Here is a 22,529-nt window from a genome sequence, read left to right as displayed (position 1 = left end):
ACATATTTGATGCTCGGTATTACTTAAAGGAATGTGTTGGAAAAAGTCTATTTGATTCAAATTGTTCTCCATTTATCTTGTAATAATAATACTATATTGTAATACTGGTTGGCGCTGTTATTTTACGCAATAGTCTGCACCTCGAGCAGATGGTGTAATGATCTCTATAAACGAATATGTAAACGTAAATAACGTTACAGAACTTGAACTTGCAGAGGCACATGGAATGAAATTGTGCATATCCAATAGTTGTGAAAACTATAATAGCTATCTACCCGTCTCCCAATGGTGATGAAAATGCATTTCTAAAATCCTTACGCAATGAGCTTAAAAATCTTGTTAAATGTTTCTTTACTAATCGAATATAATAATTCTGATAAATTAAAAGAAAAATATTGTGAAAATATAGATACATACCTAGTATGTTCTATACTAATGGTTGTTTCTCATGTATTAACGAACCTACTAGGTCACAGCAGACATTAAATCTTGGATTGGTAACTTTTTTTTTTTTTTTTAACATAAAATGTAAGAAAAATGTATATCAGCTATACTCCAACCATCAATCACAAACCATTATCTTACTAATATACATGTATCAATAACACTATCAAAAGATAAAATACTATCTTGTCCAACTAGTAAGTAAAAATTTAGGAAAATGTGATTGGGGAACTGTATTAGAATGTACTTGTATAAACACAACAATTAAACATTTTATTCATAATATTAAATCCTGTACACAGCAAATGTAAAAGTTGACGTAAAAAGCACAAATAGTAAACTTCAAAAGCTAAAACACTAGATAACAAAGGAATTAATAACTTCAATATGAGAAAAGAGATAGACTTAGTGGGTTAGTTATAAAAGAGAAATATAACATAGAATTAAAGAAAATTTAGAAAGAGTATAGAAATAAGGTAACAATTAGTAAGAGAATTCAAAATCAAGTATTATAAAAAGAAAGTTTCTGAATGTAAAATAATTGAAGTAAACTGTGGAAAGTTATCCTGATATTATCGATAAGAATGATAAGAAAGAAATATAATTAAGTAAATTAGCCTACATAAAGAAAAAGGTTATTTTACTTCCATCACTGTACAAGAAACTGAGAAAATCATTAACCAATTAATATCAAAAACAATACTTGAAATAGATTAAATAAATGTAAATGTATTAAAGAAAAGTAAGCAACATATCTTTAAACCACGGCAATATATATTTAACCTAAGTATAGAAACGGAAATAATCCCAGGTGAATTCGCAGTTTCAGTCATAAAGCCTATATATAAAAAGGGTCACAATTGTAAATAACTACAGACCAATTTCATTACTTAGTAGTTGTCCCTAATTATTGGACAAATATATAAAAAGTAGAATAGTTAGAGCAAAATACGGTTTTTCAACTAATCAGTGTGGTTTCCGAAGTGGTACAAATACATTAGATTCTATATTTAAATCAGTGATGTGTCGTAAACTATAATTTTACGTCTACGCGATTGTCTACTGTAATCTATACGTAATCTACATTACACCTTTTCCCGTGTAGACTATGTAGACAACCACCATCAAATGTAAGGAACAATTTCGTTGCTCGTTTGTTCATATTTCCTCATTCAGTTGTTTCGCTTCGGTGCAGCGAGCATTTTTGCCGATCCCAAACGTTTCAGCATTCTTGCCAATTTGATGTCGAGCTAACAGAACCCAAACAACCCCTGCGGGGCTTCTAACCCGTTCCTACTACTACTACTACTACTACTACATTAGCTGTGGATCTATATAGTACAAGGGCAACGTACTACTACTACATTTGCTGTGGATCTATATAGTACAAGGACAAACTTATTTTAATGAAAGAAATTTAATGAAATGGAATGAAATGAAATTTAATGTAATGAAATTTTAAAAAAAAATGATCGTTAAATCACTTTTTGAATATTATTTTTAATCTTATTTTAAGGAGAGAAGTGTTATAAAAAATTTTAAAAGTAGTAAAAAAAACTGTTGTATTCAGGATTTGAACCCACGCCAAAAACATTTTCTTTATTAGCATATTGCGCTAGCCCACTCGGCTACCAGAGCCAACACCATTTACCGTTTACTTTGTGGTATATGTAGATCATGTCTTGTGATATCGTATCTGTATCGACCAATCAGATCAGAGGATATCTGAAACGTTTGGGATCCGCAAATATGCGTGCAGCGAAAGATTAGGGAAACGAGTAACATATAAAAAGTAACGTATAAAAAGAGTCTGTATGTTTACTCTGCTCTGCACATACCACTTCCTTAGATTTTCCACTTCGAGCACTGCTTTTATAATGAAATTTACTAAACTAATTCTCACCTGTGAGCTTTCAGTCTTGAATATGCTGTATTTGCCAGTTTTTTCTTGCATATTTTACAAAATGCATAATATTTTTCATTTTCCTTCATCAAGACGAAACTAAGTATTCGAAAGTTACTATTCGCTGGTCTAAGCATTTTATTTTGTACGCAATTTCGCAAGGTAACGACAAAATAAAGCTCCTTTATTGTCCACGATGCCATATTAAATTACGTGTTGTTGACATATTCTACATAGTCTACGTTGTTTACATTGTCTACGCATAGTTGACACGTAAACGTAAACTATCGTTTTTTACACGTAGACGCACATCTCTGATTTAAATTAACAGAACTTATTACTAAAAACAGGTAATTACAGTATTTTTAGTCAGCTAAAGCATTTGATACAATATCACTCAAAATTCTGCTAAACAAGCTTGAGAAAGCTGGAATACGAGGAATAGCATTATTTTAGTTTGGTAGCTATTTAAGTAACAGAAAACTGACTGTCCAAATTGGAAATTTAAGGCGTGCCACACGGAAAGAGAGTGTGGAACCAAAGAACAATGTCTCTAAAAGGGCACTTGTGTATTATTATTATAATATTAGGGCAGATATTATTACAAGTGCATAAGTAATAATAACAAAATATTGTAATAATACAAGTCTTCAGCACATAACGACTATTTATTTTCAATTCCTGCAAGAGACTTACGAAGTTAATCCTATTACATTTTTTTCTTTTGCAGGTAAATGAAGTAATTATTACTTTCATTAAAAAAAAAAAAAAAAAAAAAAACTTTTCACAAAACTGTTTCAATTTACCTGCAAAAGTAAACATGTAATAGGTATAATCCTTTAGTGCTAAGTGCACTTACAATAAGCTTAATTCAGGTAAGGTTCTAGAACATAGGTCCCCCTTCCCACTTACCTGTAATAACGTGCCCTGCGGGCTCTAACTCGCCTTCACTTGCTAACGCTCGCTCGGCAATACTATGTGAATTAAATATTAAACTTTGGCACAGAAAAGAACCAACCTAGCTATCAGGGTTGGCTGGTTTAAACCATAAAGCGAAAAATGTCCGTAAAAGTGTAAGTGTTCGTAAAAACTTGATGAGCACACATTCGTGGGTTATCACGTTTCATTCCCGTATATTATTCGTATTATATTCAGACCTAAATTCTCTATTCGTTACCCAAAGAGATTATACTACAAAAGCAACTTTTTAAATAAGTTCATGGACGTTTCTTTTGAGATTTCTTTTATAGTTTGTTATGCAATTGCAATCAAAGAAATTCTGAATATTGTTTCGTGTTAATAATGTTAACTATCGATAAAATATATCGAAATGCCGTACTTTTGTTGGGGGAGGGGGATCATACAAACCCCGTGAGAGGCATTCATTGAAATTAAAAGTATCTTTGGTATCTATTTATGTATAAATGGGTCAGAGCCAAAGTGGACTCAAATAATTCGTATCTTTATTCACTTTTCTTACTGATATGCAAATTAAGTCGTTCTATTTCTTTAATTTGGGCTAATAAAGTCGTAGTGAACTAACTTGGACTAAATTAGTTCTGTACTCTGCAGTATTTTGAAATTGTTCATATGTAATTCTGTATAATGGTTTCACTTGTGGAACTGTTTATCTTTTTGTCCTTCTGAAATGACTCTTGACAATTATATTAACAAGTATGTAAAGATTAGTACAACGTATTTTTATCAGGAGTCCTTCGTGAGTGAGTAGGCAGATGCATCGCATTTGTGGCCAATTAGTCCCGGTTTCAAGTTCAAATGGAGGATAATTTCTTTCGGAAGTCGAGCAACGGTTTGGATTCCGCTTTAAGCTTATGGGTCCCCTTCCAGCATAACCCGGTTCTTGCATTATGACACGAACGCGAAAGAAACTTATTTCTATCCATATGTGATATAAATACATAGAGCAAATTATTTAAACAAAAAAAAACGAGTTTTTTTGTTTTTTCAATAAAAACCATGGTTTTTGCCAACCCTGCTAGCTATTAACCTATATGGGGGGAAGGGGGAACTGTGATCTAGAACCTTCCCCTTAACTCATATAAAAAAATGTATACACGAGTTGGATACCCAAATATAAAGTAAGCTACCTAAATAAGTTACCAGATTAAAACCTATACGGTTTTCTTGAGTACAGATTGATGCATCGCCACGTATGCTAGTGTAAAATAAGGAGGTGAGGTGAGGTGATTTTAGTTTAGCGTCCCGTTCAGCAGCGAGGCTATATGAGACGTGGACCTACTGATTAACGTGGAATCCGAACCACATGAGCTCCCGCTGGGAATTGAACCCGGGTCTCCCACTGTAAAATAAGGAATTAACTGCTTAATTGAGTTTCAACGTTACAGTTCAACACAAAGGCTATATAAGATAAGACTTACTGCAAAAGGTAGGATTAAAAACTTCAGTCGTTTAGGCACACTCACGACTACTACGCACAGTAACCAATTGTTTCAGCCCTGAGTTTCACTAAAAGCTTGTTTCATAACGAATCAAACAATATGTCGTTTAAAGCATGTTAATATATACGACTTTTTGCATTGAGTATCACAGACAAGAAATATAAAAACCGAGGGTTTTATCCCAGAACTTTATATAGAAGTGTTATAATGATTAAACTGAGACCGAATTAAAAAAATTTAAGAGAAGAGAAAACACTGATGACAAACTGAAGAAAACACTTCAATGTTAGGTGAAATATACTTTTTAAAACTGTGATCCTTTTACAACAAAGTTTTTCTAAACTAACGTTGGTATTTAAAAAAATCTTCGGTTTAATCATAATAAGAAATCCCGCTCTTAGAGTTTAATGGTAGTAAATAATTATGAAAGGGGTCGATGCAATTTTAATGGTATGAAAATGTGAAAGAAACGGGAAAACCCCAAGAAAAACACGCGGCACAATATTGTCCATCACAAACTCTCATGCTGTGAATTCGAACCAGTGGCCCCTCGCAACCGAAGTGACACTCCACCACTGTGACACTGTACTCCCGCCACCAATTAATTTAGCCGAAGACATCACGTTGTGTACTCTACCGGGCTGGATGCGACAGCCAGCGGTACAAAGTGCGCAGTTATTTTATTTTAGGTTGCTGTGAACACATAGGCCATCTCCTTTTCATTATTGGGCACACTCAGTTGCATGGCAGAGTTAATAGTTTCGAAATGCTCGTCAGTAGAGCAACCCAAAAGTATAATAACAATTTAGACATATGGTTGGTACCTCGAACATCGTTGTGGTTATTTAAGGGTCCAGAAGAAACTAATTTTAAAAGCATAATTTTAGAAAATAAAGCATATACCATAATTTAAAATATATAGCAGAATTCTTGTAAAATGTTGTTTAACTGCAACTTTAACATACTATATTAATATTTTCTAAAAACAATATTTACAAAGCAAAATCATTGAGAACTTAACAATGCAACAATGAAAAGCTAATTTTTATTTCTATAAACTTTTCGGTGTAACCTTTGATGTGGAGAAAAAAAAGGAAAAGAATAAAGCTTTCCACCAACAACGAATAGTACACAAGAACTCCGCACTATATTGTTGTGTGTATCTCTTGAACTTGAGCACTTTCTGTACTTTTTGGTGATATCTTTTACTTTCCCTTTCTGTATATATGCACCTCTAAGCAGGGTTTGAAAAAGCCCAACCCACCTGGGCCCAAAACGGTTTTTTCGGGTTTAATTGTTTTTTTTTTTTTTTTCAAAATATTTCAATGTCTTTGGGGTAAAAATGTTAAAATATGATTTATATTTCAAGAATATCATTGTCACAACTTGCAACAATTTTCTATTCACTGCTGTTTTGAAAAAAATGACCGCCATTTTGAAATTTTACGTTGGATCGCTGCCAAAATACGTACAGGTAATTTAGAGTATCTCGTGCTTCTACTTTCAAAATTTCAACTTGAAAAATCGAAAATTGCGCTTTGTAGCGTGGATAACAGCTATTTTGAAAAAAAAAAAATGTCGCCGTTTTGAAATTTTTCGTTGGTATGCCGCCAAAATCTATACAGGATATTTAGAGTGGCTCATGCTTGTACCCTGACAATTTGAACTTGAAAGTCCGAAAGTGGTATCCTTTAGTATGTGTTGTACAAAAGGGGAGGATACAGGACGGGGGGCATAGACTCTAAGTGGGGAAGGGGGTGTCAGAGCTGATGAAGGTGAAATATTCGTCTAATGATCTAAAGGACGAATGAACAAATGTAGATCAAATCATCCCAGAAGCCCCAGTAACATTCGCCAAATGTTTTTTAGAAGTTCACTTCCCATACTTCGTGCGTTCAATTACGGAAACTTCCCTAGCACTTGTTGCAAGACAGTTCTTGCCAGAAAATTAATTTAAAACAATTAAAGATATAATTCATATTTTATAAAGTTAGTGTTTCAAAATGTCTTAAATGAAATTAAATATTTTCCAGCTTAACAAAAATGATTTTATTGTTGAAGTATTCACTTCCGATGCTTTGTGCGTTCAACTGCGCGAATTTCCCGAGTACTTCTTTCACGACAGTTTTTTTCCCTCGAAAATGCAGCTTTCTTTACTGTACAGCGTGGTCCGGAAGTGAGCGTATTGGTGTTTTCTGACGGTTTTAGGATGTTAATGGACGTTCCTACCTGGAGATGTTTAATGAGTGGTTGGTGCCTCAACTGGAAGAAAATGGTATAAAAGACTGTTGTGATACAGCAGGATGGAACACCAGCGCACTTCGCGATTCACATGCTCAATTACCTGAATCCTAACCGCTGGATTGAAAAAGGTTATGCATCTTCACCAGCTCCCTTTGCCTGGCCTCTTAAGAAGTCCCGATCTGACGACACCAGACAGTGCTCTCTGGGGTTTCATAAAGCAACAAGAAACACTCGATATCACACAACGCAGGAATTACGAACAGATGTGGAATACGCCTTCACCCTTGTGACTCCGGAGTATTTCTGCAAAACATCTGCGAGAACTTGTCGCAGAATTCAGCCGTGTTACGACATCGGTGGTGATCATACCGATGTTTATGATCTTAAAACTCGTAAGACTTCAAGATAATTGTGTACAGACAATAACTAACACTATACTGTTGAAACTAAAGGGGTACGCCAACTTTCGGACCACCCTGTACATCGAAACTTCAACTAGCATGAGCGTCTCTGGCAGGGGGAACGGGGGACGCATCCTCCCATATATTTTGAAGTACAAAATATTCAATATTTTATTCTAATTTAATTTATTTACTAACGACAGAATAACATATAAATAATTATTATTATATTTATTTGGAATATAATATTCAGGCTCTGAAACGATTATAGCAGAGTTCTTGATATACTTCAGGCGGTCCGTGGAGGTATGTAGAAATGTAACAAATGGAATCGAAAATAATTAACAGGTTGGGCTAGGTAGTATCATTCAAATTACTTTCTTTGATGTCCCCCACAAATTTTACATACCAGAGACGCTAATGTCAACTAGTACGGAATTTTGAATTGAGCACTTGAAATAGTGAGCGTTACGTAGTCTTCGGAACTCCAAACATTAAGCTTTCAAATTTGACAAGAATTTTTACGCTATTGCTGGTGTTGATTCTACAGAATGCTTATTTGAAGAGTAGCAACAAGTAACTGAATTAAACTGTTGTTGTTGGAAAACCAAATTTTACTGAAGAATATTTGTGATACCATCAAAGGTAATAAAAAACTAATACTAATAGTTTTACTAACGCACTACATATTTATTGACAGTATCGGCACCTATGGCCTTAAACCCGTCCCTCGGCTCTCCAAGTCGGCGAGCACACTACTCACGGAAAGTATTTTCTAAAATATAAAATTGCATATTTTACTTCAAACAGGCGATAAGCATAATGCATACATTAATTTGCTCTATATTTATCTCAAGCTAAGGTAAGGTTTCTTATTGATTCAGAATTTTATAAAAGTCTTATGTTGAAAGATGTTGTATACCTCAAGCGAAAGCATCTAATTCGCCCAAGGAAAGACCAAAATCTGACAAAAATAACTTTCAATGTGATCAACTTACTTGTACCAACAATATACTAACGAAAAGCTCAAAAACCCAGGTGTTTTAAAGTGGGTTTTTTCAGGTTGGTCCAACCCGAAAAAAACCACCGGATTTTTTCGGGCTGGGCCCACTTGGGCAAACCCTGCCTCTAAGGCGCACACAAGTAAAACAAAAACTGACTCGAGTAAAGCATCTCTTTACAATGCATTAAGTAGAAATTTCATTAAATATGAAAGAAACTTGTTGCATAAAATATTAATAAATAGATCAACATATTTAGAATATTTAATGTATAGTAAATATTTTACATTATACACGATTAATATAAAACAATGACTGAAATTAACAATAAAGCATAATTTGAAAAAAAAATAAAGCATAACGTGGGTTGCTCTACTCATCAGTCACACACTTTCTACATTTATGGAATGACGAAAATGCAAGGAAGAGGGAGAACCCAGGAAAACCTTACGCACACGATGTTTGTCCCCACAATGCTTACTTGGCGAGAACTGGCATCCAACCAAGGACCCTGTGCGACAAAGGTGAGCGCTCTACCACACAGTCAGCGCGACTCTAATTAAAGTTCCTCTACACAATTATTTATTCCTTAGAAAGCAGTGCTTAGTATTATTCTGTCATTCAAAATGTTGCGTTCAAAAGTTATTTTAAAACCAGCATTAGCGTACAATACACATTGCTAGACTTAAGAAACCCGAAAACCGTACGCAAGATAAGAACGTATTATTCTATTCTCCAAAGGATCATACAATAAAATTCCTTACGAAATTTATTTACTTTGTGTTACTGTTTGCATTCAGGTACCTCTGGTGCATCGGGTCCATCTTTCGATCCAGCTAGCGCCAAGTGGTATTTTGTGGTGGACAAGTACTATGTGCGTGGGTTTCCTCGAGGTTCTCCCGTTTCTTCCCACTTCCTTTATTCCACCATTTTTCTCATTATTATCATCACCGTCTCATTTAGCCTCGGAGCATAAACGTGACACATTAAAGAAAAAAAGCTTTGCTTCGAAATCGTGCACAATTTATTAAAATAACTTTATCACAATAATTTTTGACACGAATTATTAAAATTAGTTTACACCACTGCTCGAACCACTGGCGTACGACTTCCTTGAGCAAGACATTACGGAGGAATAAACATTTACTACATTAACTTATTGTATATGTACAAAAATCACACTTGTCCTAAAGGATATGAGTTACGTACATTAACTCTCCCTCTTGATGAAATTGTGCGTACGGTACGCTCGAACCATACAAGACAAATCATGGAGTTAAGCTTATTTTGTGATGGTGTGAAACTGTCACATGTGGATCCACTATACTGCACAGATTGACTGTCTAAAACACATGTATTCACTGCCGAGGTAATAAGTTTATTTCGGTTTTTAACTTTTATTATATTCAGTGAGGATTTCAAGTTTTCCCCCGGGAGGCCTTTGAATATAGAGAGGTTGAAAGCAACACTGCAAAAATACTGATGTAACTCGCTTAATTTATCTGTGCGTATGGCAAGAAGCAAACCACTTTCCTTGTTTATAAGCAGGGTGGAAAAAAATCACGATTTTTTTTTTTAAATCATTTTTAATGATTTTTCTGATTTAAATCGATTTTTTTGATTTAAATTTAATCTTTCCCCTCGTATAATACAAGTCACGAACTGAAGGAAAAGCATTACGAATTAGTATTAAATGCCAATTATGCCATTTAAGTGAAAGTATTGGTGTTGAATTTTGAATTAATCCCCAATCATTAACCTATATCAATCCCAAACAATGTTTCTTAACAATTTTCAATTACGGCAATTTTTTTACGGGGGGGGGGGGGAAAGTAAATTATAGACTTTCAGTCAAGCATCATCCCTATTTATCCTAGGTTCATGGTTCATACCTGATTCTCTTCAGAATAGAACAGCCTTTAAAACGGTAACACACACATTTTCCCTATCATGTCCCTGAAGCGGAAAATTTTGAGAGAAGTCGATTTTTTCTGATTTTTTAAAAAAAATTTGGTCCCCTCTGAGCTCCCCTGTGTTAACGCACAGATCTCAAAATCGACTGGGAAATACTAAGGGTGTACTAAATGTGTGTACAAAATTTCAAGCTTTTATCTTGAATAGTAAGGGCGGGAAAGATATTTAATGATGAGCTAAGAACATCCCCACAATATCCCAGATAACCCGGATATAATATAAAAATTTCCTCGGACATCTCTATTTATCCTAGAATCATGATTTGTACATTATTCTCTTCAGAATAAAACAGAGTTTCAAATGGTACCATCAAATGTCTCCATCGTGTATCTGGGGCTGGAAAATCACGAAAAAAGGGATTTTCTGTTAAGAAATATTTCCTCTTTTTTTACCTTTTACTCCTCTGTACCGCCTCTGTTTAAAGGCAAAGATCTGAAACAAATCTGAAAAATACTAAGGGGTATAGTGAATGAGGGATAGGTGCTGATTGCCACACCCAATTATTGGTGCTGACTGCCACGACTGTCACTGATTGCAAATATGAAGGTGTTGACTACCACGACGGCGTGCTGACTGCCACGAGCCTAGGAGAAACTGTATTTGGAAAGAAAGGAATTAATCCCTCATACTAAATTTATGATTATTAATTAATTTAGTAGGGATTAATTTAGTAATCATCACAACAAATCTATGTGGCATCCTATAAGTTACAAAGTTGCTCACTAAGTGGAACGACATACACTTGGATGTTTATAAAGAGATTGTCTTTTCTGTTATATGTACAATTTGCACATTTCATTGTTTATATTAATTGTTTTATTGTATTACTTAATGGATATGATGGTCTGAAGCCAGCTGACAAGGGAAGTTTGGGAGAAGCACTCGCCTGCAGACAAATAAGCATGCCATTTGAAGGACCAATTCATGCTGATTACAACAGGTAATAAAACTCCTGTACGTTGAGAACTGTTCGAGATATTCAGCTTGGAAATTTATATGAGAAAATGAGTGGATGCACGTTTCAATGCGTTAAGTATTCTCACCCATGGCGAAGCCTGGTGGTTTGAACTTGCTATTGCTTGATCACTGGGGTCCATTCACAGACAATTTATCTATTACAAGTTGCATGACAGATGGCAAAGACCTAATGGTTGAGAATATACCAAAGAATTGCACACGATTTGTGCAACCATTTGATGTGTTTTGATTCCGATCAATCAAAGATTATGGCAGGAGATTTGTACATAGTATGAATCTTCTTCATCTCGACGTTAAAATGTACCAACGAAACAATCATAAAGTTCGTGTCCATACGAATCACTTCCGATCACCGCGATACATTGGATTGTTTCAGTTTGCGTTCTGCAAGGCAGGTTACGAACAAATTATAGGCCTATAACTTTTGAATCACTTGTCGAATTTGCTTTTTGCTTTGGTTTTGCGAACTGTTCTCTTGACGGATGCAACACAATTGCACATATAAAATGTTCATGGTGCAAGGGAATATTTTGCCTGCGTCATTTCTTCATAAAACAGAAGAACAACAGTCATCAATTTTCATCTCTAACCTATGATTATTGTGAACAATGTAATTACTAATTGTATCTAACAAACCCGTTACTTATTGCAAAATACTTTTTTTTCTGTTACTTCCGATAGCTTTCAATTCGTATGTCAATATTCGTTACTAATTATGTTGTATTTAACGCGTATAAATGCGCATATCCTCATTTTCTCATATAAACTTCCAAGTTGAATATCTCGAACCGTTCTCAACCGTACATGAATTTTATTAGCTTGTTATAATCAGCATGAATTGGGACTTCAAATGGCATGCTTAGTTTCTCTGCAGGCGAGTACTTTCTCCTGAACTTCCCTTGTGAGGTACAGCCAGCAGTACTTTTTTGATGGAACTTTCAAGAGCTGCTCGAAACAATTTGCGCAGCTGTACACAGCTCATGCTGACATAGGGAGTTCAAGTGAGAATACATAAATCGTACCAATTTTGTACGCACCGCTCCCTGACAAAACTGAAAGTACAATCATGTCCAAAATTATTGTCGCATATCTATAACTGTCTTCTTGTAAGAATATAATTTGATAATTTTGCAGAGTACTTTTAATACTTATATTATGTGTATAATCAGGAAATTTATATTTGTGATAAATTTCATAGGAAAAGAATTATAAATACGAAAATCATAATGAGTAAAATAAAATGTAACTAAATGGACAAGAAAATTTTATTTTCGTTTTATTGTTCTTATTTACTGCTCTTTTGACATGAAATTTACCACATACTTGTCTTTGCCGATTATACACATACTAACATTATAAGAAATACCGGGCGAATTCGTTATCAAATTATATTACTAGAACAACATATTTATAATTATGTGACAATAATTTTGGACATGAGTGTACATACACCTGTTTACCTTTGTTAGGCTTTGGTCTGAACAACACGATCCTAAGGATCATCTAGTTTCTTTCATGCTTCTTGGCGTCCGGTAATGTTACGTCTAGCAACTTTCTCTCAGGCTCGTGGCAGTCAGCACCTTAATATTGGCAATCAGAGCCAGTCGTGGCAATCAGCACCATTAATTGGCTGTGGCAGTCAGCACCCCATCGTGAATGAGTGCCCAAAATTTCAAACTTGTAGATGTAAAAGTAAGCCCGCGAAAAATAATATCCCCAAATACCCCAGATTCCCGTATAAAACCGGATCTCAGGTAACAGTTTCCTGAGACATCCCTATTTATCCTAAGATAATGGTCCGTACATCATTTTCTTCAGAATAGAACAGCCTTTCAGATGGTATTATTCATATGTCTCCATCTCAGGCGGGAAAATCGTGAAGAAAGCTATTTTATGTTAAAAATATCCAATTTATATATATATATATTTGCCTCTCAGAACTCCCCTGTTTTCACGCAGAGATCTGAAATCATCTGAAAAATACTAAGGGTGCACTGAACGAGTGTGCAGAATTTCAGTCTTCTGAATGCAAAATGTAGGCCCGCCAAAAAATAATAAAAATAGGCACAATAAAAAATATCTTCTTTAAATTTATGACGTCATCACATCCTATGTCTCGACGCAGAGAGGCGTGAAACCATATGTAAAGTGCTCTACAATGGCTTCAGTCCTAAAAAAACGAAGTAAAAAGCTTTATTGGTACTATTTTAATCAAATAATGGAGATTTTATCCTATCACCTAAAAGTAGGTGATATAATTTAAAAGGTTAAGCGGAAAGGAAAAGGTACAGCAACGCTTGTCAAAGTGATACTTTTTTCCCACAAAAGTTACTGATATTTTGGCAGGGGCATATTTTTAAGGAAATTGAACTAGCTTGCGGTACGAAATACATATTTTTTTCCTAAAGTTATAAAATCTAAAAAAATTTCGGAGAGGGGATAGGACACTTCTAATAAGTCCTATTATCTGGGAACAAATATATAGACGCGCACACAAAAGAATCTTCGTCTTATATGTCGATGGTGATTTCCCCGTTGGAATAGTTAACGATTTACAATATAAACCCTATGTTACGAAGAGAAGAAAACAGGATTGCCCTGTTACCCGTTCAAAACGGGATTTTCCCTAATCATTCTCTGTATGACACTTGTTTTCATACTATGCTGTACATACTGTACATTTGAGTCTCCTTGTATTATGATTATCATCTTCCGACGGGACTTTACTTATTTTCACTTTAAATTATTTCGGAATTTGATTTAAATCAACGATTTTTATTTAAAAAATCAACTGATTTAAATCAGACTGATTTAAATCAATCCACCCTGTTTATAAGTGAAGTAAGTTCCCAGAGGTTTCACTTTGAGATTTCTTTCATATATAGTTTTTCAAGAAAATCAAATGTATGTGCTGAACCGAATTAAATGTAATGGAAGCAGTCATGTACGTACTTTAAGTCGTTATGTGCTGAAAACGGAAAACCATATAACATGGGATCGAACACTACACAGCATGTAGATGGTTGGGAACTTTTTTTTTTTTTTCATATGAAAACGTAACTTAAGGCATACGGTACTTAATAGTATACAAACACGTTAATTTAATCTATCTACAGCAGTGGCGAAGCCAGGAAAATATCATGGGGCTAATAAGCTGCCATATCGAGCACATACGCCGATGCACAGACCATGCGTCATTGGATGAAATGTTGTTCATCGTATAGCCGGAGAGACTTTCATGTGCTCTTACGTCATAACATTAAGTATTTTATTTCAGTATATAAAGGTGAATCGAATTTCAGGACACAGATAACAAACAAGTCTCAGTCTTGACAGTCAAAGGAGTTTGAAATACTGATGAAATTAGTTGATAGACTGACAGAAGTACTCAACTCATAGCCGCTACAATCGAAGCGCTATGGCTACCCAGATGTACAATGTTTAACGTGGTGACGCGTGGTCAGTGCATCAGCTCTCAGATGTCATTATATCTGACCTTTTGGACCTGGTAGTTCTTAATTCACGTATTATCCGAATTGCCTCATGATGAAAAATAAAATGAAATCTTCCAGTTTTACGATCCGCGATTATGCTTTGGAGGCTAGGGGAGGAGATGATAATGAAAAAAGGGGGATGACGAAGTTGAAAGGAAACGGGTCTCATTCCACGTCAAATCACCCAGAAAAAATCCGAAATGTCACCCACCGATTCAGATTTTAATGGAACTTTGTGTACTATGGTATGAAGACCTGTAAAATTTTTATTCCGAAATCCTAATAGTTTGTGAGAAATTCGAGACCAAAGTTTCAGAATTTCAGGCATCCCGGTCGTTTCGAGGCTATCTAATATTTCGTAGAGTTTAATACAAAAATTCATATCACAGTATCTAAGCAATGTATCACATGGAAATTTCTACCCGAAGTTTTATATAAGTCTGTAGAGCTAATTATTTATATATATATAAAAAAAATCAAGATTGCTGTACATTAAGGGTAAAAAATGCACCCTTGCACTTCAAAATAGTTAATTTTTTGTGTAAATTTCTAATTTTACATAATGCGTATTATCGCTGTGAGGTGGACCAATTATCTTGCCGCTCTTTTTTAAAATTAAACCTTAAGGTATGTTATTATGCATCGTGTACATTCACAGCTAAAAGTTGTGAGGTGAAGAAATGAAATTTACTCCCCTCCCACAGTTGCAAATTCGGTCAATTTCACTTCGTCTCAAATACTGAAAGCTACACAATAACTCTAAAAATAACAGTGAGTTTAGAACTTCAGATGGAGAAAGTATTTTATTCGAGTGCTCATGAAACGAACATTTGTCCTTGTGTACAGAATGTCTCAAAAATTCTCTGACATAGGGTAACTCCGTTACTATCAGAGTTACAACAAAATGTAAGAGGAAAAATCGTCTCCAAATATGATGTTTTCAATCTAAAGTCAAGGAACTTTTAAATCGAACATTAAATTGAAAACATCATATTTGGAATCTGTTTTTCCTCTTACATTTTGTTGTAACTACGATAATAACAGTTACCCTATGACACAGGGGACTTTTGAGACAGCCTTATATTTAACAACTCCGAACGTAAGATCTTTGACACTATAGATACATATATCAACAAATATATTAAATAAATGTAAACTCTTCAAGTCATACAAAACGTTGCATTATGACTAAAAGCTTGTACTAGTTTGTGCGGTTAGGCTAAGTTTGGTTGGCAGGACTTTTATCTGGCACTGGCTTCCACTTGACTGTTATATAACCTTCATTTCTACTTTATTTGAAAGATAATGGACTGCAGATTTCGAAAATTAATTCAATTTTAATATTAAATTCACTTTGATTATATTAATAGTTCGGCAAACAGAAAAAAAAAATAAAATTTCGAGAATGAATGTTTCTAGCCTGGTTATCCCGCTTCTCTGAACCCCCAGACATTTCAACACAAACACGTATACTTAGTGATTACTTGAGACCTATGTGAATGAATCGAGCAATGATGTGCCAATACCTTACTTGCATCAATGGCAATAACACTTTACAGATGACACTACATGCTGGCGCGTTGGCCTTGAAGGGTTAAACGAGAATTACTAACTGAAGCATTCAAAAAACCACTAGTTTTATTTTAGTCTCTTAGAACATACCTTAAGGTTCAATTAAAAAAAAAAAAAAAAAAAACGGCAAGGCAATTGGTCCGCCTCACAGCGATAATGCGCATTATGTAAAATTAGAAACCCTTAATGTACAGCAATTTTTTTTTTTTTTAAAAAAAAAAAAAAGCTCTACAGACACATAAACCTCGGGTAGAAATTTCCAAGTCTACCCGATGGAAATGCTTAGATACTGAGATATGAATTTTTGTATTAAGCTCTACGAAATATTAGATGGCCTCGACCGGGATGCCTGAAATCCTGAAACTTTGGTCTCATATTTCTCACAAACTATTAGGATTTCGGAAGAAAATTTTTACAGGTCTTCATACCATAGTAGTGTTAACAAGTAGACGAAGTTTCATTAAAATCTGAATTTGTGGGTGGCATGGCCTGGATGATTTGACGTGGAATGAGCCACGGAAGAACACGAGTAAATCCACGCAATGGTGGCTGTCCACCACAAAGACCACTTGGAGCTAGCTGGAATTAAACTAGAAGCCTTACGCACCAGAGGGGAAACGTTCTACCACTAAACCACAGCGACTCTTATGATGATGGGTTAACTGGGGGGAAAGTTAATTGTCAAATTGGGGTAAACCGTGACACGCACTAGAAAGTTGCGTGCGTTACTATTCGCCTAAGCAGGTCAATATTTTTTTTTTTTTTTTTTTTTTTTTATTATATAAATAAGAACAAACCTGAACAACCAGTTTCTTTTAAATGCTCTTACCCGCAGTCGATACATTTTGACGCTTGTTCTGAAAATAAAGAACCCCTCCTTAAAAAAAAAAAAAAAAATAATAATAAAATAAAAATAAAATAAAATAAAAAGCATTATCCAATTTGTTGAAATCTTAAATAGGGTTAAAGGGAGCTTCTGGAAAGGAAGTTCTATTTCTAACGTGACAGTGCAATACTTCTGATAAATTATAAGAAAAGTCGTATTATTGTGCATCACAAATTTAATATAATGCATATTTCCATAATCAAATTTGATATTAATATACTACGAACGGGTAGACTTAAGCGCATCAGGAGCAGGATATGTACGTTGCTGTAATGGACAGGTAAAGGTGAGTTTACACTGAAGTTGCACCACACAAGCGTGACGTAATGCCACGTCGTATTATCATGGGGGTCAAGGTGGAACAAAACTAGCAGTGCGGGGCTTCTAACTCCTCTTCACCCGCTCAGGTATGTTTAGTAACGTTAGTAAATTATTTTTATCAATACAGTTGTGTGTGCAAAGTGTACTAAAGACCATGTGACATTACGTAACGCTCGAGTGGTGCAACTTCATTGGAAAGACACGTTGTTTAAACAGCCCCACTGTTTTAGTCATTTATGAGTACTGCGTAGTAGTTAGCAACACTTAATAGCTCCAAGGTACTAACTGTGCGCATTAATACACTAAGACTCTCGCTAATCCGGCCTACATCTAGCCTCTCAAGCAAAAATGACGTGCACGACAATGAATTATCGTGTGCAACAATGTTGTTAGTTAAAAAAAAAAAAAAAAAAAAAAAAGTTCAATACATACCATAGCTTTTAAAAGGAAACTTGTTATGCTTGACCTCGCGTTTCAACATTGCTAGAACTAAAAATTCATGACATGTCTCATAGTGAGTGATACTACAGTGTATGTACACACTAAACAACTACATTTTCTACGTAAATGTATATATAGTGTCTTTGTATTTAATAAAGTACAGCCTGTATAGTTCCTATGTGTTTAAACTACCGACCCTCTTAAAAATCCGCCACCCATATGTGTCACCCATATGTGCAAGGAATGGCCGGATTAGCGAGTCTAGTGTACTTATATTGATGCATACGGATGTAGAAAAGAGCAAAGGGAGCACGATAGTAAGAAATATTTGTGATTAATAGTGAATAGTAAAAGCTAGAAATGAAACAGGGGTAACTGTAGGTACAGTATGGGAAAATAAGGGCAGTTAAGGGCTAATGTTTGGTAGAAGAGTTCAAGCAACTGTTTCTAAAAATATGTTACAATTTCGGTAACTTTTGTTCACATTAGGTTAGTTTATGTTATATTATGTTAGTGTAGGGATCCAGCATAATTTTCCAAAAAAATATAAATTTCGACTATTTCTACTATTAGGTTAGTTTAGGTTACGTTATGTTAGGTCTAATTGTTTGCATCATCCACCTCTGTAAATTTCATCTTTTCTAAGTGCTTCTGGACCCCTTCTGCTAAATATAACCCCTGTTAAGTTGTAAGGTTATAGTTAAGGAACCGCGCTTGCCGTTTAGGGAAGGACGAGAAACGCCATACTTTTAGAAATTACTCATTGACTATCTAGGATGTTAAAAAGTAGGTAATGAATTGAGTTCTAATTAGTTAATGAGTCATTGAACAAGGGAAGAAGACATGCCTGTATTCCGCTCTTGTGTTTTGAAGTTTGTTTATTTACTTTGATGAGTAGCGCTTTTCAAATGTTCGTTGCCACGTCACTGAATGCATGCAACTGCGTCTGCGCAGATTGATATAGGTGGCGAACAAGACAAAAGGAGTGAACAAGGCGGCAGAGAAAGATGGCGACTGAAAAGTTTGCACGTGGTGTCTGAGTTGTGCAATTGTTTGTGTTCTTTATATTATTAGATCTCTTTCATGTTTCCTGAGCCTCTAACATCGAATACAAATGGTGTGAAAACGAATCTAGTTAGAAGAGAAAAATGGCGGGTGGAGTTATTGTGGGCATGCCACCGTGTGACGCATGTAGCATGAGTGAGTATGGTGTAGTAGAAATCGGTGATATTTTTTATAAAGGAAAAATTACATTATTCTTCACAACGGTCGACAGTCAACACTTTGTATGCTCGTGAGTAGGTCATATTACGCATTAATTTTAAAAGTGGTTAATATTGGTTAAAATAATATTGCTCTTGTACTTAATATGTTAGCGTTTTCGTTTACGCCTGGTACTTCCTGTCTTTTTTTATTCCATTCTTGAAATTTGCCCTTGTACTTAAGGTGTTTTTTCTTGAAGTACCTTTTTAACATTGTATGGGAAGAATAATAATGTGCCCTTGTACTTTGTGTATGACTATGTATGGGGTGATTTGTAGAACACATATCGCATGTTCCGTGCACGTGGATACTTCTTACTGTTTCACTACCTAGAAAAATGATTGTATTTGATATAGAAGTAGTAGAACACATAACAAACGCAAATCACGCTGTATTCACATTCCCCGTTGGAGTGTAAAGACAACATGATCTGGGTTTGTTGTGCGTTCTATTACCACTTGTACATGATGTAGAATCATTTCTGGGCTTATGTTTAGCAGAAGGAGTCCAGCTCTTTTCTCTTAAAAAATGTTCAAATTTTGGTATTTTCTGTTCACATCCGGTTAGTTTAAGGTAGATTAGGTTAGGTTAGATTAGGTTAGTTTAGTTTATGTTATATTAATGTCGGGGTCCCGCATAATTTTCCAAACAATGATAGAATTTCGCTTATTTCTACTAATATTAGGTTAGTTTAGGTTAGTTCAGGTTAGCTTACGTTAGTTTATGTTAGGTTAGGCCTGGTTCGTTATGTTACGTCTAAGTACTTGAGTTATACATTTATCCTGTAAATTTTGTTTTTTACGTGCTTTTGGACCCGTTGTACTAAACATACTCCCATTTCCGTAGTTAGTGCAATAGTAAGAAGTATCCTCGTGCACGGGAGATGAGAAGTAGCTGTTCTTAACTATAATACAACGTTCAAAACAGATTCCTATCCGAGGCCGCCATCTGCGACAGTTTAGTCGCAAGTATTGTGCTGCCGAAATGTCTTGAGCCTTGGCAAAAGTGCGAACTAAAGCTCACACATCCACGCGTTGAACCAATAAGGGTTCAGCTGTTGCTAAGCGAGAGAAAGCGAGTGGAATTCCTTCAGCCGATAGCAGGGCTTGCAACGGAAGACTAGGGATCAAGTCAATTTGCTATATTTATAGTAATGGAGCTCCTCATGCTCATTACTCATTTCGTGCATGCTCTCCTAAAAGAAATACAAAGCTGTACGCTGAAAATGTAAGAAATGAAATGTGGTAAAACCATCTCCTTGAGTAATAAAAAAAATTGAAAAAACCTTTTCAATTCTATACTCACCTTAGCGTAACGAATTACGGATATAGTATGCATCAGTTCCTGAAGGAGCAGGACGCTCATACTTTTAGGGATTATTCATTGAGTATGTACGAACTTACAAAGAGGGTAACACAGCGACTTTTATTTACTTATCGACTGATACGAAAATAAACAAGAACGTACCTGTACTTCATATCTGCATGTGTAGTGCCCTTGTACTTTATGTATGACTGTGTGTAGGGGAGGGGGAATTTAACGCATACCGTATGTCTTGTGCACATGGATACTTCTTACTATTGCACTACGTAGAAAATTTATGGTATTTCATGTAGAGGTGGTAATAGAAAACAGAAGAAAAGCAGATCAGGGGGTTCTCATGTATACTATTACCCGAATTACCTTTCCATTCTGACAGTACTTACCATCGCTTTGTTTTAAAGCTATATGCCAGCAACTATTCAGTCCAATTGAAATAATGTTTGTACTGTATAATTTTCCGCACGAGCTACATCTTCTTAAAACTCCTAAAAACATTTTAATGTGAACAGAAGATCCAATTGCATTAACATACTTATGTGTGGATCCTAGTCTAATCATGTTCATAAAATTCAAAACAGTCGACATCACGTCTCCAATAATATAACCACTCAACAGTTCAACTAAATTGCAAAATGATTACAAACGTAAATCACAGAACACTAAAAAATTTTCTCTTTTTCTTAATATACACTGTTGCCAACTCATACCGACAAGATGTCACTAATTTCATCTCAGAAAGTCGCTAAAACAGATGTTTGTCGGATTTAAAGGAGCAGTTCGAGCTAAAAACAAGTTTGGTGCAATGGAAAGAAAAACAAAAAATAAGAGACACGTATTTTTTTATATCTTGATGGGCCGTCTCGTTCAGCTTCTACAGGCATTTGTTTTTGATGAATCGTAAATCGTGACGTCATGGGTGGGATACGCGACAAACTCAATGTGAGTCAGCAACCACTCCCTTGTACGCAGCTGATAAACCTTTTATAGTGCATTGGATTTAATAGATTGTGTTTTGGATTTGTCTTGCTCTGTGTTGAATTCTTGAGGGAAGTTTTTGTTAGTTGTTTTTCCTATAGCATTAGTATAAAAAAGAGTAGATAGAGAGAGAGAAAGAGCAGTAATTACGTTTGTTGTGCGAAACAGTGTTTCAGACATGTTTTTAGGGTGGCACTGTCTCCCGGAGCTCTTAGAGATTACCCCGGAGGAGACCAAAATAATACGTCTATAATGTAATAAATATAATAGTACTGTGTAAAAATAATGTGCCTCTCCGAATAGTAAGTGTCCCTTCCCCCCAGCCGGATTTTTTCTGAAAGAAACACTAGTGTGAAGTAGAAAACACGTGTTAGTACAGCGCGTGCTTTGTCTGTGAAGTAGAAATGCCTAACACCTGCTGTGTTTTCGGTTGTAACTCTTGTGCAATTGAAGCTGAGGACGTAAAGTATCTTTTTTTTACGTTTCTAAGTCGTGAGAAATCACCAGATCGATATAAATTATGGCTCAAGAAAATCAATGGGAAAAAAATGTCCCAAATAAAATCACTCGTGTTCCAAACATCTTGAAGAGCCTGCCTTCGAGAAGTCAAGTTTACTGAAAGAAATGTTAATGCCAGTGGCGGATCTAGGCTGGGGAAAGGGGCTTAGGCCCCCCAGTTTTTGAGTGACAAAATTGATTTAAGCTATTATTTAGATATTTTTGAAAGTTTTTAGTACACATGATATACATATCATAGTCTGGGTTCTGACTCCCCCCCCCTGAGTTATTTCCGTCTAGATCCACTTCCGGCTAATGCCAGGAGAATTATTTACACGCAAACTGAGAAAGAATGCTGTTCCAAGTATATTATTGAAAGGTTTAAAATCCG

At 35.3% G+C, this 22,529-nt stretch overlaps 1 protein-coding gene across 2 annotated transcripts in view; it reads right to left on the bottom strand.

Moving 5' to 3' along the window:
* The window catches only part of LOC145680918 (dnaJ homolog l(2)tid, mitochondrial), a 226,478-nt gene extending 205,144 nt beyond the window's left edge, over positions 1–21,334 (bottom strand). Inside the window, exon 1 of one of the 2 annotated variants that reach the window (XM_081752079.1) lies at positions 21,049–21,334. In XM_081752079.1, coding sequence (XP_081608205.1) covers positions 21,049–21,250 — 202 coding nt within the window. In that variant the 5' untranslated portion in view covers positions 21,251–21,334. The remainder of the gene's footprint in view (positions 1–21,048) is intronic. The other variant, XM_081752080.1, reaches the window with a different exon arrangement.
* Positions 21,335–22,529: the final 1,195 nt, after the last annotated feature.

This window comes from Thermobia domestica, chromosome 3 (assembly GCF_964235325.1).
Source record: "Thermobia domestica chromosome 3, izTheDome1.hap1.1, whole genome shotgun sequence".
Taxonomy (NCBI): Eukaryota; Metazoa; Arthropoda; class Insecta; order Zygentoma; family Lepismatidae; genus Thermobia; species Thermobia domestica.
Note: the sequence above shows the minus strand (reverse complement) of the source record. Positions and strands in the feature narration are given on the sequence as shown.